General features: G+C 39.0%; 1 protein-coding gene across 4 annotated transcripts in view; it reads left to right on the top strand.

Annotated features, from left to right (window-relative positions):
• Window positions 1-18,980, top strand: part of Gabra5 (gamma-aminobutyric acid type A receptor alpha5 subunit) — a 95,031-nt gene that overhangs the window by 66,618 nt on the left and 9,433 nt on the right. For all 4 annotated transcript variants that reach the window (XM_028785686.1, XM_028785684.1, XM_028785687.1 and 1 more), the window contains 2 exons: window positions 13,442-13,585; window positions 17,117-17,269. In XM_028785686.1, coding sequence (XP_028641519.1) covers window positions 13,442-13,585; window positions 17,117-17,269 — 297 coding nt within the window. The remainder of the gene's footprint in view (window positions 1-13,441; window positions 13,586-17,116; window positions 17,270-18,980) is intronic.

Below are 18,980 nucleotides of genomic sequence, written 5' to 3' on the forward strand. Positions count from 1 at the left end.
ATCAAGGAACAAAGAGCAGCCTGGCCTCCATCTCATGTGCACCTCCCAACAGCCCACCCTGCTAGCAACCCAGGATCTCTCTTTGGACATAATGATTTCCAAGGTCAAAAAGGAACATCAGCAATTGTGTGTCACCCCCAACCCATTGCTCTCAGAAGGCAGACAAGGAAGATGAGGTTGGAGAGTTTCATGCCTTAGAAGGTTAGGTTGTTATGGCTGTCAGGGCCACCAGTGTGGCTCTGGACTCTATGACTCAACTACGTATTAGGAGGCAATGAAACTACCAGAGCCTACCACACGTAGGATCATTCCTATGCCTTGTGAGACTTCCTGTGCCTCACATCACCTGTTCTCCATCCCTATCTTCTTTAGCCTATGGGCTAAAGGTTGTAAGCCAAGTAATCCCTTTTTTTTCTAAGTTGCTTTGATTATGGTGTTAATTGCAACAACAGAGAATCAACTAGAATACTACACATGCCCTAACTTTTGGAGTAATTCTCTGTCACAGTATCCTAGTGTCCCAAGTTTTGAGCTCTTTATAAGCTTTCTGATTTGTGTTTCCTAGCTTATTAATGTCTCTCAATAAATGTAGAACTATGTTACTTTCCTGACTCTAGGCAGTGGGTGGGACTCCTAGTCCCTGTGAGAGGGTCTACTGACAGCACCGCTCCCCCCTCCCCAAGTGCAGCCTATTTGGAGGCCAGGTACAGAGTCACTGCATTGATGCAAGTGCAGCAAAGAAGGGCTACAGAGGAGGTGCTTGGGACAAAGGAACACAAGGCAGCCTGGGAAGAGCAGGAAGTAGAGGACATCTCTCTGCCTAAAGCATTCTCCTTTGTTACCTTCCTTTGAATAGAATCCAGAAAACTACTTTGTTACTGAGTCTTACAGTCAGTCCTGCATTATTTAGGCTTCTGCAGGAAATGCACAGATTTGTCAGAACAACAGCTGATTTTCAGTTGAAGTTTTAAAAGCCAGAAAGGCTTGGGTCAATGTAATACAAGGTTTTAAATGTCACGCATATATACACAGGCTGTTATATACAACAAAACCCTCTAACATAATAGGATGACAAAGCACATTAAGCTAGGTGTACAGGAGATACTAGAAGGAATGGTTGATACTGAAGAAAGAAAGAAACATATCCAAGAAGTGACAGTCAAAAAATTAACAATCTTAGGTCACTGGGTAACAAAGGGAGATTAAGAAAACAAATACCATAAAAACAATAAGATGATACATTTTTAAATAGTAACACAGATTACTTCAACAAATGCAAAAAAATATTATATTATCTTTTGGCATCTTTGCTGACCACAATGAAATAAAACTACCTATGAAGAACAATAGAAAATAGAAATACAGTCATTGATATTGAACAACATACTACTAAAAATGAATAGCCACTGGAGAAATAGAATGTTTGCTAGAATTAACGGACATGAAAATACACTATTCCAAAATGTTAAACCATTACTGCATTTCAGGAGAAAACCAATATGATCATGGTATAAATTCTTTTTGATACATGTTTGTATTCTGAGTATATTTGAGTCTAGGTTTATCGGGGATATTGACATGCAGTTTTCCATTTTTATTGTGTCTTCACCTGGTTTGAACATTTGAGTAATAATAACTTCATAGAAGATATTTTGCACTGCTTCTTCTGCTTTTATATTTTTCACCAAGTTAAGAAGGACTGTCTATAGATCTTTAAATATTTGTAGAACTCTACTGAGAATCTATCTAGTCAGGGCATTTTTTTTTCTAGAAGGATTTTATTACTATTTCAACTCATCATTTGCTATGGGTCTGTCTGGGTTTTTTTTTTTTTTCTTGGTTTAATTTTGGTAGAATTAATCCATTTCTTTTGGTCTTTTTAAGCTTCACAGAGTACAAATTTTAAAAATATTCCTTTATAATATTCAAAGTTTCTTTGATGTCTGTTGCAATGTTCACTGTTCACTTCTGATTCTGTTAACTTGGGTCCTCTCCTTCTTCTAATTAGTTGGGTCAAAGGTCTTTCAATATTATTTATCTTTTTTCTCCCTAAAGAGTCAGCTCTTCAATTTGTTGATTCCTTTCATTGTTTTCTTTGTTTCTATTCCATTGATTGATGCTCTGGATTTTATTACCATAGACTCTGTTTTGATTTGTTCTTATTTTTCTAACCTTTAAAGTTCTTATCATGAAACCACTTATTTGTGCTCTTTCTGATTTTTTTAAATGTAGGCACTTAGAGGCTTTTAATATGTTCCAGAAGTTTGGTCGTGTTGAGTTCTGTTTTCATTTTCATTTAGTTCCAGGACAATTTTTTCTTATTTCTTGGTTTCTCCTTTGATGGGTTCATCATTTAGCAATGAGTGTTATGGAGTATTCAACAAAGAAATCTGTTCAGACTTAGGATTAAGCCAATAGAAAGTCTTTATTAGCTGGCTGCCCACTACACTGGGTGTTCGGAATCCCAGTGTAGCCTTGAGCCTTTCTCGGAGTGAACTCTTAAGAACAAAAAACATGTCTTAGTTTGACATACTTCGGGATAACAAGAAGAGTTATCCAGAGGCAGAGCTACAGAAATCACAAGCAAGATTAGTCCATTTAAAGACTTTTCCATTACCATGGGCTTTGATAGATTAGTTTTAGTTTTGGCAGGTGGTGTTATCTACATGCTGAGTTGTATAGCCTGATGGTACTTCCATCTCAAAGTCAGTTGTGCTGAGGTCTCTGGACCTACTAAGGCCTGGGGCTCTGTTACAATGAGTTGTTTAATATCCATGATTTTTGTGTATTTATTAGAAGATTTTTGCTTGCTTGTTCTTTGGTTGTTTCTTTGGGTTGTCAATTTTAAGTTTTATTGCATTGTGATCAGATAGGATACAAGGAATGATTTAAATTCTTTTCAATCTGTAAAGATTTCTTTTGTGTCCCAGGGTGTAGGATAGTTTAAAAACTTTCCATGTAATGCTGAGTAGACTGTGCATTCTTAGGTGTTTGGATTTGGATATTCTGTCAAGTCCATTTGATAAATGATGTCAGTTTCTTTTCTTTTTCTTCCTTCTTTTTTTCCCTTTTTTTGTCCAGATGACCTGTCTAATGGAGAAAGTGGAATATTTCTGGATTAATATCAATCTGTGACTTTAAATCTAGTAGTAGACTCTTTATGGAATTGGCTAACACCTGAGTTTGGTAATATACATTTAGGATAGTAATATCTTTTTGTTTAGCTGTACTTTAATTGGAATGAAGTTTACCACTTTGTCTCTTCTGTTTAGTTTTAATTTGAACTCTATTTTACAAGATATTAGCAGAGCAATATCAGCTTTCTTCCTGGTTCCATTTGATAGGAATATTTTTGTTTATCATTTTACTCTAAGACAATGCTTATCTTTAAAACTAAGATGTGTTGTTGGGCTACATGTCTGCCTTATTACTGGGGTGCCCAAGCACTGGTGGTGAGCCACTCAAGGGAGGCAGAACACAGTCCATAATAGGAGTCCCAGACCTTATTTTCCCTCATGATAAACAGCAGGGTCTGAAACTGATGCTGAAGTTAAGTACACCAGGCCTATCTAGATACCTCATTAGTATGGAGAACTCCAGGTCTTTATGCTACCTATGTGACTGATTGTCATGGTCCTCTCAGTAGAGTGTCAGGGTTACATGTTTCAGATCAGGTAATTTGGCAGAGAGATGGCCCCATGCCTGCCATTCGCAATTCTATGATTCCCAGGGGTTTGCGCTGACTCAACCGTACTAGTTCTTCTGTCTGGTGGTACCTTCCTCTTGCCTCACAATGTGTATCTTGAAAGCAGAAGATAAATGGCTTTTGCTTCTTGATCCATTCAGTCAATAATTTTTGAAAGAGGAATTGTGCCCATTGATAATTGAACTTATTACTGAAATTTGTATGTGTCAATTGAGGTCCATCATGTTGTTGATTTTTGGTGTTGTTTATTATTTTGTTATCATTGTTATTTTGGATTTTAATAAATATGGATTCCTATTTTTTCCACAGTCTCTCTGCTATGGGCATTCTTTTTCTCAGCCTGAAATATAATGCTCTCTGTATTTTCATATATATAATAAACCTTTATTTGTTATGTCTTAGTGCTTTAAGAATCATACACTGTGAGGATTTCTTTTTCTAGTAATGTCTATTTGGTGTTCTGTGCTTCTTATATGTTTGTTTGTGCGTGTGTGTGTGTGTGTGTGTTTACTTAGTTTGGATAAGTTTTCTTCTTGGATTATGTGGAAGATTTGGCCTATGTCATTGACTTGAGATTATTCTCCCTCATATGTGCCTATAATACAAAGATTTTGATTTTTTCATGGTATCCCACGTGTTCTGTGTTTTAAAATTTTTTAAATTTTTCTTACCTGATCTAGATCTTCTGTTTTATCCTTAAGACCTGTTAGTCTGTCTTCTGCTTGATTCATTCTATGTGTGAGGCTTGTCTCTGGGTTTTCTAACTGAGCTATTGAGTTTTCCAGTTCCATCTTCACTTCAGCTTGAGTCCTCTATCATGTTTCTATTTCCATGTATAAAGGCAATATATAACTAGTTCATAAACAATGTTAACCTAAATGGAGAGGGATAAAAAAGCACTTCCTCTAAAATCAGTAACAAGACAAAATTGTCCACTCTGCTCATATATATTCAATGTAGTACTTAAAACCTTATCTAGAACAAAAAGACAATTGAAAGAAATCAAGGGTATATAACTGGGACAGGAAATAGTTGATATATATTTATTTGTAGATGATATAATTTGTACATAACTTTAAAATCTACTATGAAACTTCTATAGCTAATAAACAATCTTAACAAAGTAGCATGGTACAAAATTAACACACAAAATCAATTAATGTTTATATATACAAATGACAAACACACTGAAGAAAAACTTCAAGGGAGTAACTGTAACCTCCAAAATATAAAATATTTTGTGATAACTGTAACCAAACAAGTGGGAGACTTGTATAATAAAAACCTTAGGACATCGAAGAAAGAAATGAAAGATGACACCAGAAGATGGAAAAAATCTTCCCTGATCATGGATCAGTAGGACTAGTAGTGTACACCAATAACCATCATACTAAAAGCAGTCTATATATTCAATACAATCCCTATCAATATCCCAGCAAAATTCTTCATAAATTCAAAAAAATAAAATAAATTTCAATTATGTATGGAAATGCACATATACATGCACACAAAACACACAGAGAAACACACACACACACACACACACACACACACACGCACAATATGTCTAAAACAATCCTAAATAATAAAAGAACTGCTTGATTTATCAGCATCTTAGATTTCAAATTGTACCACAGAAATATAGTAATAAAAATATTGTAGCATTAGCATAAAAACACACATTTCTATCAATAGAATCAAAGTGGAGACCCGGATATAAGTCCACAAACCTGTAGACACCCGACTTTTGACAAAGAAACCAGAAATACACACTGGAAAAAATGACATCATTAGCAAACAGTGCTGGTCAAACTGGATGTCTACATGTAGAAGAATGAAAATAGATTCATACTATGATCTTGCATAAAACTCAACTCCAAATAGATTAATGACCTCAACATAAGACCAGTACCCCGATAAAAGAGAAAATGGGCAATAGGACTGAACTCATTGACAAAGAAAAGGACTTTCTGAACAGAACACTGATATCACAGGCATTAAAACCAACAGATAGTAAATGAAGCCTCATGAAGCTAGAAAGATGTGTGTTAAAGGACACCATAATTGGGACAAACTAGCACTTCACATAATTGGAAATCTCTGCCAATTATATACCTGATAGTAAATAACAGAATAAAATACTAAAAAACTGAACATCAAGAACACAAATAACCAGTTTAAAATATTATATAGAGCTAAGAGAGAGTTCTCAAACAATGAAATAGAAATGACTAAAAAAGATACTTAGAGAAGTGTCCAACATCTGTAGACATCAAGGAAATGCGAAGTAAAACCTACTGGCTCAGATTATTTTCAAAACTATTTTATTTAGGATTCTTAAATCCTTCAATGTCCCTTATAGCCCACCAACCAGAATTAGGAGAGAAAGAAGGTGAACAGGAAAAGGGGGTTGTGAATCTGTTTTAGTAGTAGTGCTTTGGGATGATTCCAATCTTCATTCTCAGAGTACTAGCAATTCAGTTCAATAGCAAACTCCAAAAGCAGTAGTGGCAGCTCAATCCAACAGGAACAGCAAGGCTCCACTGAATCAGCACAAGTCAAAGGAAGCAGCCAGAATTGGTCAGAATATCACGAAGTTCTTGGTCGTGTTTGTCACTACAAAGTGAATGCCATCAGATACCAGTGTCGACCAGCAAAGACCAGTGAAGAAGCAAAGCGTTGCACAACATAGCAATGAAAGTGCGTCATCCTCTCACTGTTTGTGAGATTCCATTTATATTCCTTCCAGACACGATGCAACCTCCCAAGTGTCTCTTTTCAGCAAAACATCATATGCCCTCTCACAGGACAGCTTCCAGAAAAATCCCACATGACACAACAGAGTTCTTAAGAAACCAGAAATTTCCACTTAGAAAGCCACTTTCAGATTTCATGTCATACCTGCCAGAATGGCCAAGATCAATAAAGCAAGTGACAACACATGCTGGAGGATGTGGGAAAAGGAGAATACTCACATATTACTGGTGGGAATGCAAACTTGTACATGCTCTATAGAAATCAGTGTGGTGGTTCCTCATGAAACTAGGAATAGACCTATATCAAGATCCAGCTATATAACATGCACCAAAGGACTGTACAGCCTACTATAGAGATTATTGCTCGTCCATGTTCACTGTTGTTCTGTTCATAGTAGACAGAAATTGGAAACAGCCTCAATTCCTCTCATCTGCTGAATGGTTAATGAAAACGATACATTTACACAGTAGAATATTATTCAACTCTTAAGAAAAATAAATTATTTTTAGGTAAATGGATGGAGCTAGAAGAAATCACAATGAATGAAGTAACTTTGGTCCAGAAAAAAATACATATATTAAGGTTTTCGTTCATATGTGGATATTAGCTTTTAAGCCTTCAATGTGTATGCCAAATTATGAATAGCCACAGAAATTAGGTACCTAGTAAGAAAACAGAGGGAAGAAGGATTCTCCCAAGGAGTAGAAAATAGAATATATTTTCATTGAAAGACAAAGGGTAAACTAGAATACAAGGGTTAAGTAAAGAGAGGCATGGGAAAACATGATAAAAGAGGGTGTATGGGGAGGGAAAAGTAACTCTAAAATTCATTTTAAAAACTACATAAAAACCTATTACTGTGGAAGCTTCTTAAAATATATTAATATATGAAAGGAATCTAAATGGAGTCTCCAAATATTAGGGTAGATGATGCCCCAGGTAGTCATTTTATTCCAACAAGTAAAACCTCCTGTGCCAGGAATGGGTTACATTTTCTTGAGTCATTGGCTAAAAGACCCTATGGAAACGTCTAAACATATCAGGATACTGCTAAGGCTATTGGTTATTCTGAACAAGCTGGTGATAAGTCCCTATTGCTGAAGACAACACTAACATCAGTCTTGGAATATAGAGAAGTTGAGCTGGTACCTAGCTATAAGCTTTGCCCCTGCTGACTAGCATCCATGGTACTAGAAAGCACTCTGAACACTACCTGAGGAGAAAGGTAATCAATAATATCTCCATATTACAAACCCTGTAGCCTACAACAGCTACCAAACCACTTTCTAACTGGATTTAAGGCCCACTCAATGAAAAGGAAGCCACACCTGACATTTCTAAAATGGTCAAGAACCTGAGACCAGATGGATCTAAGAGAGAGCCTATTATTATTGTTCTGCTAAAGGAACATTCAGTAAAATGGCACCCAATGACACTATGCCCATAGATCGGCATCTCACTTATCACTCATCTGAGAAGCTTCTTTCAGTAGAAGAAATCTAACACAGAGACTCACACCTGGATAATTTGCAGAGAGCTAAAGACTGCAATACACACTATTTTCATCAAAGGCCTCCCCTCAAGACTTAGGGATCCTTGTGGAAGAGAAGGCAGAAAAAGTGTAAGAGCCAGAGGGGACAGATGACTTCAAAGAAACTGTCTTCCAGATACAACAGAACTGATGCACATAGGAACTCAATGGAAGTTCTGCAGTATGCACAGCCTGTATATGATTTAAGCCAGACCGGTTGTAAAGCTGAGAGGAGAAAATGGGCACAAGATCTCATCCCTAACCAAGAAGCTGTCTTCAACTGACATCTGTTTGCAACGAAAAAAAAAATAGTTTTCTCCAATGGAGTCTCACTGGATGTATTAAGCAAATTTCAGGGCAGCAGCCTGTATGCCCTGGAGTAGTTGGACGACACAAAACAAATTCAGTAATATTTTTTTATAAGCTTTACATCAAATTTTTGCTCTATTTGGCAATATTTGGTTTCATTGATTTTTCTTGCTTTATTTTGATTTCCTATTTTGTGTTTTTGTGAGGGTTTTGTGTGTTTCTTGACTGTGTATTTGTTTTACTTTTGTTTGTTTTTAGAAATGAGACATAACATAAAGTTGGATATGTAGGAAGGTTAGGAGAAACTAGAAGGAAATGGGGGAGGGTAAAGCATAATCAAAATATAGTTTAGGAAAACAATGTTCTACAAAAAAATGCTTAAAATAAAAATGACAGTGATCAGTGGAATAGAATTAAGGACACAGGTATAAGCTAACTCTCCCAAAGCCATTTGATTTTTTTGACAGGCATAAAATACACAGGGAAGAAAAGAAAATAATTCTGGTCAAACTGGATAGCTGCATATAGAAGAATGAATCTAGATCCATAGGTCTCACCCTGCATAAAACTCAACTCCAAATAGATCAAAGACCTCAGCATGATACCTGATACCTTAAATATGTAAAAGAAGAACATAGGGAGTAGTACACTTCAGCTCATAGACACAGAAGACTTTTTGAATAAAACTCCAAAATCACAGGATTAAGGTTGACACTCAACACCAAAGGACACCATCATTTGAGTGAAAGGAAGCCTAAAGAATAAGAAAAAAATTACCATCCATAGATCTGACAACAGGTTTACTTCTAGAATTTGCAACAACAACAACCACAAAACCCTAAACACCAAGAAAACAGTCAATCCAATTAAAAATGTGCCATGGAATAAACAGAATTTTCCAAAGAAGAAATACAAATGGCAGAGAATGTTCAATTGTCTTAGTTATTAAGAAACTATTTTGAGTTTTCATCCTACCTCAACTAAAATGGGTAAGAAAAAATTACGATAAATCCTGACATCAGTGAGGAGAATGTAGAACAGTTATTCACTGCTAATGGAAATGTAATTTGGTACTGCCACTGTGGAAATTAATATGAAGGTTATTCAGAAAGCTTGAAATAGATCTACTATTCGATCCAGCTGTACCACTCTTCCCTATATACGTAAAGGACTGTGTATCCTACTAGAGAGATTCCTGGTCACCTATACTTATTGTTGCTTTCTGACAATAACAAGAGAGTAGGAAAAGCCTACATATCTATCAAACAGTAAATGGATAATGAAAATATTGTACATATATAAAACAGAATATTACTCATAAAATGCAATCCTAAAATGTGAAGTTAATTAAGTAACACAGACCCCAAAAGACAAAGTACATAGATTCTTTCATATATAGATCCTAGCCCTGACTCTTTAGATGTATGTGCTTAAATTGGTGTGCCCATAAAAGCTAGGAAACTAGAAAGGGAGTTTCTGAAGGGGAGACCAGGAAAGGGGAAAATATTTGAAGTGTAAATTAAAAAATATCCAATAAAAAAAAGAAAATGGAAGGTGGAAGACTACCACTATAGAAGCTTCCTGAAATATAAAGATATATTTAAATTTTAAATGAATTTACCCTATAAAGTGAGGACAGTGCCTCCCTAGATATCATAGGCTATCAAATAAATGGTGCAGGGCAGGAATGGGTTACCTCTCTGAGTTCTTGTTCAGTGAGATCCAATACACCACTTAAATATTACGAGCTATTGTTTTGCACTTTGTTAACCTGTAAAACATGATGCAGCACCCATTTCTGAAGATGTCACATACTTGAATCATAGTTCATCAAAAAATCAAGCTGGTAAAGACTGGGGAGCTTCATCCCTCTGGCTATGTGTCACAGTGCTGGAAGGTGTTATACACATTCCTGTTGGAGAAAACTACTCAACTGTCTTACCCAGGTGTGAATTCCGCAAGCTACAGTAACTATTGACCTGACAAGATATGCCCATTGGTAAAATAGTGTCCACGGTAACCAGCTACATTTGTGATTAGATTTAAGGATTTGTTCCATAAGAATTTATGCCTGGAACTGCTAACTGGGCCAAGACTCCATGACCAGTTAGAATACTATTATTCTTCTAAATAGATATAGTAATGAACTGCCCCCTATATATTAATATTTATATCCTATTAGTGCATCTTTCAATCCTAGTCAAAGAAGCCTATTTTTGGAAAAGATAGCAGTTAATAAAGATACCTACAACTGGTCAATGTGAACAGGTTAAGAGACAGTGGAATATTTGGCTCTAATTGAGACATCTCTTTCACACGTCTTTCTCCCAAAATCATTCCGAAAAAAATAGAAAGGCTTAATTCTTTACTAAATCAGGGGTAGTGAGATGACTGCTGTGAAAGACGCCATGAAAGATGTGCCATTGTAAACGTGAACTCATGGGGACTGTGACTGCAAGCACATCTGCAAATCACAAAGCCAGCCAAAATCCCAAAATTGATGGAGATGGCCCACTGGCAATTGATGGTGTTGGGGGAGCAAGTCTCAAGTTTTCTTTAGGGATATGACATCTGAGAGGCAACCTATGTACCAGCGGATTGTCCCTTGCCCATGCACACATTAGCAAGACTAAGTGAACTAAGTTTAGGAGAGAGAGAGAGAGAGAGAGAGAGAGAGAGAGAGAGAGAGAGAGAGAGAGAGAGAGAGAGAATATTAACTGTAAGATTTACAATACTACTTTGGCAATTAGTAAAGGGACTCTATGAGTCACAGTACTGAGGCCCTTGTATTTGCTATGTATATATACTTTTTTTTCCTCACAATTGTTAATAATTGTTAGAAAAAAGATAAAGAGTCAAGGTTGCAATGTGGTTTTACAAAGATTCGGTATTTTTCAGTAAATCAGTCACCAGGTTGCTCTGGTTTATCCCTACTGAGTCTTGTTTATAAGCAAAGCAGGTAGCTTTGCTGGTGAGACTAGAGAATGGCTGATTGTAGATACTCTTGGAGGAGTAGGCAAGCCTGGGTGCTAGGAGGCTCTCCCTGTAGCCCATGCCTATAGCTCATCCCTAGCTCCTGCTGGCTTACCTCCTGCAATGGGACACTGCTTTCTTTAACCTGTAATTAGGAGTTGGGGCACAAAACCTTGCTCTGAAGGTATAGCAGCTCGCCTACCCACTTGGGACATCTGTGAAAGTTTTTGTGTTGGGCTCTTGGGCAGACATGCTGGTGTAACTGCAGGACTTACAGACAGCTCAGATACACAAACTCGAATGGAACTGCTCCTGAATTGCTGTGTCCCTGGGCACTTCTCAGCTACTATCAACCATTGTGCCCCTCCCAGTATGGTAGCTGCTTGCTGCTGTTGACTTCTCCTTTCAGATTCTAGACCCTACAGTTCCTGGGGATGACATGGGCAGTCTCATAGCTGGTGCCTTGGGCATACCATGACCATATCTGGGAACTATGGACTTGTGCACCCCTGTCTTCTCAGTACCCCAAGTAGATCTTCCCTTCACAATTTTCTTTGCTCCCAACCCAGAGACCTTGAACTAGTGTTCTTTCTCCTAAACCTCTATTTCCTGCTCAGTAGAAACAAGAAAATCTCTCTTCACATCACATTGATTCAGTCAGCCATTAAAAAAATGCATTCCTCATTTCCCTTCTTCCTTCCATTGCTGAACAAGATTACTTTAATGATGAATGTACTTCTTTGTCTCTTCCCTCCTATATTCTGTCTCACTTAGGCTGACAGATCTTGATATTGCCTACATTTGAGTAGGCCGAATACTTTCTTTAAACCCTTTTCTCTGGGGTTTACCTAGCTTAGTGCCTTAGAGTGACCCAAGGCCCTATTGTCATACCCTGCCCTCTTTGTTATATTCCTAGCTTATTTTAGGCATCTAGGGATTGCCCTGCTTAGACCTTGGGTCCTGCAACCTCCTTTATCCCAGACAGAGTCACTCCTGAACATCTCTTAGACGCCCTAAATAAAGCCTTGTTAAGTCTCACTTTCTAGCAAGCTTCTTATTTCCTCTCAGCTGGCGTGCCTTCACAGCACTTCCTGCCACTTCTCACACTGTATGCCTTCCCTGTGATAGTTCTTTCTCTCCTCAGAGCATGAATTTCTTGAGGAGAGGTACTTGAATTTACTTTACATCTATTCTTCCCTAATCTGCTTTTTCTGCTAGTGTGGCAAAATATCACCAACTCTGCAGATTAAAATAACACTTGTTTTGCCCCACAGTCCTGTAACCAGAAGTCTACAGTACCTGATAGATTTCTCGGTCTCACAAGACCAGAATCGTGGTGCTGGGAGGGCTGCATTTTTGTCTGGAGGTTCAGAGTAGGTCTGCAGGTTTTCAAGGTGGGGTGGAATTCAGTTAAATGTAGCTGTGGGTGGAGGTCCTTTTCTCCTTGTCAACTGTCACCTAGGACTCATTTCTTCCTTCTTGGTGTAGTCCCTTCCTCCAGTGTCAGAGCCAGTGACCAGCTGAGCCTTTTCTTCATTTGCAAATCTACTCCTGGCTCCTGGTCTAGAAAATGGTTTTGATTGGACTGACCCAAAATGATAATCTGAGATAATCTCTGGATTTCCATCCCATTGCTTTTATTTCATCTACACAGTTCCTTTTTCCATGTAAGTAACAAGTTGGCAGGCATAACCCTTGGACAGAGCTGCTGCCTGCCTTACCAGCCCTCTATCCTGGACAGCATGGTCAACACACAGGGAAGGTTCAGAATAGGAAGAAGATTTGTATACTGTGTAAGTCAGGCAGTCATCTCAGGTGTGGGTCCTGCCATCACCCCATCCCACAGATGATGGAATTTTGATACAGAATAGGTGACCTATTAAGGTCACAGATCTGCTGGGATGGCAGGCACTTGTCTCAGAGCTGACTCTAATTTTTTGATGTGTATAAAGAGGAAATGTATGAGAATTGGCTTAATTTGTGCCATATTTGGTACATCAGTTCTATTGAAGCAGGGTGGGTCTGACTCACAGGGTGGTGCCCTACATGTTTCTACACCCTGGAGATCGATTCTCAACATCATTCTTCTATCAATCAGCATCTTTGTGTTCTTCCCAGTGGAAACCACTCTGTACTTACCCCACTTTCTTTCCCTTTCCCTACAGATGCTTACCCTAATTCTGAAGTTGTCTATGTTTGGACCAATGGCTCCACCAAGTCTGTGGTGGTGGCAGAAGATGGCTCCAGACTCAACCAGTATCACCTTATGGGGCAGACAGTAGGCACTGAGAACATCAGCACCAGCACAGGTAAACATGCTTGACTTGTTCTCTAGAGCTAAGAAGCATCCCACTCTCTGTGGCTTCATGTTCCACTCTGCAGTACAGACCCTATACAACTACTCTGACTCTTATAGGCTCCCTTGCAGCTTGACAAAGGGGCACCAGCTGCAGTGACCTGAGAATTCAGGGAACCAAGGATCTGTAGTGTATGTGGCATCTACACTGTACATGTTGGTCTTATCTGGATTCCAAGTTATCAGCTTATATAATATCCTTCTCCAAACCTGAGAAACAAGACGATCTCTGCAAAGTGGGGGTATACATCATACTGACTGTCCTCTTATTTCCTTCCCAGTACATCTCAGAGATCCTCCTGAGGTTGAAACTGGGAAATCAAACTAGCAGTAGACAAAGTGGCTAAGGTGATACAAACAAGGAGGCAGATGCAGTCAGTCACACAATACTGTCTCTATAGGGCAGATCATATTGGCTTCAGCTGATAAAACATGAATAGTGAAGCCAAAGGAATGCTGTGTACTCTACCTTGAATTGGCTATGACTCTCCTAAGGGCCAGCATGGCTCAGGCTATCACCAAGTGACAGTATTGAATAACAGGGGATGTAGCTTGTTTCCTTACATAATGGGAGAGAAAAGTTTGAAAGGCTGGTCCAAGTCATGATTGCAATGTGGGCTGAACTTCAAAGAATCCTTTGCTTAGCTTACGGTTTGGCCACAGTCAAGCAGCTGGTGAGATACACACAAGCCGTCAAGGGCAAACCTTTCTTTATATCACATTTGCAGGCCAGGACAGGGTCCTACTTACCAATAGCACAGTGCATTCCCTGGGTATGCCTGAATGAGAAAGAGAGCCTGAGAGGGCAGTGTCCCTGTTTAGGTGTCAGGCCTTGGGTAAAGGAAGTTGAATTTCACATCTGGCTTTATCAAAATGAAATGAAAGTTATATGGCAGAAATTGGTGTGCTGACACAGGGTGCTGCCTTTGAGAATAGTTTTATAAAATCTCTTGAAATTTTGTAACAGAGGCTCTGTCCTAACCTTCAGTTTGAAAAGATATTATTTTAAAAAGTATTGTCCAGCTTTGTTACTAATAACTCAGGAGTAAACATTATACAAACAAGGACAGGAAGAATGCAAAAGATTGTAATTTCAGATCCTACTGTATCTTCAATGGCATTTCTTGCCTTCATGTGTTATGAAGAAACACAATTTCAAAAGAACAAGATCTTGCTACTAGACATATATCCATCTTTCCCTCTATCCCGGTTTCTCTCTTCCACATGAGAGCTTGCTCAGCCTCTCAGCTACTCTCAGCTGCATTGAGCTATTGAAAAACACACCCCACCTGACCCTGCAGCATATATGGGCACTACTTAGAACTTTGGCTCCTTTACTGTATGTAAGAAGGCATATTTTTACCTCCTGTTGTCTCTGTGATTCCTTTTTCTCTGACATAAGTAAATATCTTGGGGACATCTACAGCTACATTGCTAACCTATGGGTTTTGGTTTAAGCAGCCTCCAACATGCCAATGCCCCATCTATACAGCCAAATGATCACTATAACCTCATAGGCAAAACCACAAGTGGAGTTTGCATTGAGAATATTTCCAAGACTCTGCTTGTGATCATAGTAACACAGCAGCCTATCTCCCAAGCTCCAACACCTGCTTGATACTACTCACTGAAGAAGTCTCCAGACCATCCAATGTCCTGTGCTTCTCCAAGCATCCCTTCCATCTCTAGGGAGACACAAACTCATCCAGAAAGCCTCACTCCCATAGACCAATAGCCCACCCATTGTAGCTCCTTACCAGTTAACCATTAGGACGGCATCATTTTCAGCAAAAAATGGAAGATCTCCACGTGCCTCCCATACAGCCAGGCAAATCCAGAGAAGGCATTGGGGCATTGCCCAGGAAATCCAGTTTAGAGCAACAGAGGACACTAGTGTCTCTGCTGGGTGGCAGAGAGAATGAGCTTCCCAGATCTGTGTCCTGTGTGGCTTTTCCTTACTCTCTACCTGAGTTGGGAAAACACCAGGCCTTGGCAGACAGTAGCGGTCCTGTCTCCTTGGAACTCAACAGCTGGGAAATAGGGAGGATGTGTTCATCCACAGCAGAGCTCTGGATGCCTGATTTCTATCTGCAACGGCTAAATCCTCAGATCCTGATTGCTATAACCTGCAGAGTGGTGAGGGGGGTAGGGAGCATGACACAGATTGACTGGGGATTAACGAAACACATAAATCTGATTTTCTCCGAAAAAGCATGCACCAGCAAGGGCCCTTCAGAGGCTAGAGTTCATAAGATTTCCTTATGAAATGACCTTTAAGAAAGCAAGGCAGCAATTTCCACAAAAACCCCAAGCTAAACAACCACAGCATGTATGCAGAGGACCTAGTGCAGACCCATGCAGGCTCCATGATTACCACTCGGGATGCTGTAAGCCCCTATGAGCCCTTCTTAGTTGATCCATCCAGACTTGATATGGGGATTTGTGCTGCCATACCTTGTGCCTCGTATGTGCACAGTCTTTCTGCATCTTGCCAAGCTGTGTTTGGTTGATAACTCTGGGAGGCCTGCTATTTTTGAAGGGAAGGGGAGAAGCAGTGGATCTAAGGGAGAGGGGAGGTGGGACTGGGAAAGGGGAGATGGGACCTGGGAGGAGGGAAGGGAGAGGAGGGATGTATTGTATGAGAGAAAAATAAGAAAGAAAAAGAGAAAGGAAGGAAGGAAGAAAGAGAGAGAGAGAGAGAAAGAAAGAAAGAAAGAAAGAAAGAAAGAAAGAAAGAAAGAAAGAAAGAAAGAAAGAAAGAAAGAAGAGAGAGAAGAGAGAGGGGGCAGGAAAGGGAAGGTAAAGAAAAAAAAGAAAAAGGAAAGCAGCTTGCATGGTGCCCATCTCCAACCCAACTAACTCAGCTCCAAGGCAACCTTCACACCCAGGGAAAATCATGGAAGAGGAAGAAGATCCACAAGTCCAGGATACCTAATCTGCTGTGAGAAAATGTGTTCTGAATACAACAAGGAAGCTGCATGCATGAACAATCAACAGTATTGATTCTCTGAATAACATCAGGATATAATAACACCAGTTGATATAACAACATGGAACAGGAAATTCCAACTCCTAGATGAGCTGCAGGTGGTCAGTGGGAGCTGAGAGCAGGAGAATCACTTTCCTCCAGGGGCAAGTTTCTGTGTAGCTTGTCCAATCCCTGTGGTCATCTCTGACACATATATGCTCATACTGTAACAACAGTAATTAAAGAAGATGTCATGACTTTAGGATGAGGGCACGGGAAGAGAGTTTAGAAATAAGGCCATGCTCATATACGAAGTTCTCAAAAAAAAGCCATCATAAGCAAAATACAAAAAAGAAATTAAAAAATCAGACACCACCTACTACTAGCTATGTAAGCAAATAGAATAAGTAAGGAGATTGAAGATAGAAGAAGGGAAGCATTGTGAACTCCATTGGGGAGAACAGTAACCCTGGCCCTGGAGGGTAGAACTGATCTCGCTGATTTGTGCATTTACAGGTGAATATACAATCATGACTGCTCATTTCCACCTGAAGAGGAAGATCGGGTACTTTGTCATCCAGACCTACCTTCCTTGCATCATGACTGTCATCTTATCCCAGGTGTCCTTTTGGCTAAATCGAGAATCTGTCCCAGCTAGGACAGTTTTTGGTGAGTAACTCCAAGCCTGGCCTTGGCATAGGTATCAACAATGATCAGTGCCACAGATACACTTGAACTGTGTGTTAAAGGTATGGTCCTTATCAGGTAGCAGTATAGAAAAGAAGTTAAGGGGGCTGGAGAGATGGCTCAGTGGTTAAGAGCACTGACTGCTCTTCCAGAGGTCATGAGTTCAAATCCCAGCAACCACATGATGGCTCACAACCATTTGTAATGAGATTTGATGCCCTCTTCTGGTGTGTCTGAAGACAGCAGCTACAGTGTACTCATAAATAAAAATAAATAAATCTTTAAAAAAAAAAAAAAGAAAAGAAGTTAAAATGGGCTCACCAGAGCAGACAGGTTTATTCAGGACAACCTGAGAAAGGCTTACACCATCCAAGCAGTGAGAGAACCTCTTACAGACTAAGGGTTCTTTATTGATTTAGCAGGAGGAGGGGGAAAGAGAGGCTATGTGGGTCAGCAGCTGGCTAAGCTCTTCTTTTGGTATGGGATTTTTTTCCAGTTAGGTTGTGTCTCAAGAGCTTAGGATGTGCTGTACAGCACCATGCTGTTTTCAACTCTTCCAAACATCTGTTTTGTAGAACACTCTGTGCTTATTTTGAGAGCCAGGTGTTTGGCTTTAAGACACTGGAACAGTTATTGTATCATCTCACCTCTTGGTAGTGTTTAGAGGCTAGAAGCTTTAGGTGAAGAAGGCTAATAATTCAGGCCATGTAGGGGTTTTGCTTTAAGAGAAAAGAACTCTAGTCTTTTTACTTCTTAGCCACCATCAAGTGAGAAACTTTGACCCTTTCCATGTTCCTGTCATGGCTACCTATTCTACCTTGGGCTCCAAATCAACAGAGCCAACTGACCATAAATTAAAATCCCCCAATTTTAAACCAAAGCAAATCTTTACTTTTTAAAGTTGTCTCTTGTATTTTGTGACAGTATCAGAAAGTTGATTAATATAGTTACTGTGCTTTTGTTATTGCCTATTCACTGTGACCTTGGAAACAAATGAAGCAATTGGCTAAACTTTTAAGATTAAGAAATAGGATTTCTCTTTGAGTTAGAGTTTAGGGAATATTTGTTTGCTTGATTATTATTTCCATTTTTGAAAACATTTTCTCACTAGAAGATCTTTTGAAGGTTTTAAGTATAAGCATCCCTCCATTCTTCCTTCCCCCTTTTGTTCCTCCTTCCTTTCCACTGGGGGTCAAATACAGATCCTTATGAATGACAGACAAGTAGTTTACCACCAAACTACACTCTTAGGCTGGGCACATTAGTATTTTTCCTAGAGTTTATCAGGTACTTGTTTTTGAGTTTTTATAGTTCCCATTGAAAATATTCTTACTACTTTAAGATCTTCATCAAAATACAGTCATTCCATTGTATGTACACTAGTACATTGTGTTTTACATGGTAGTAGCAAAACACTTTCAGCCCTCTGTGACTGTAGGCACTGCATTCTCAGATTCAGAGAACCATAGGTAAAAAATATTTGAAATATATACAAACTCTTTGTCTTGCTGTTATTTCCTGAAAATACAGTACAGTAACTCTTTACATGATGATCACATTACATAAGGTATTGTAAGGCATCTAAATATGGATCATTATATGTAAGAGACAGCCTGAAGACTCCATGCAGAGGCCATGATATTTTATATAAGAGACTCAAACGCTTATGGGCTTTGGAATCTGAGGTGGTCCC

Source organism: Grammomys surdaster, unplaced genomic scaffold, assembly GCF_004785775.1.
Source record: "Grammomys surdaster isolate TR1022 unplaced genomic scaffold, NIH_TR_1.0 125319, whole genome shotgun sequence".
Classification (NCBI taxonomy): Eukaryota; Metazoa; Chordata; class Mammalia; order Rodentia; family Muridae; genus Grammomys; species Grammomys surdaster.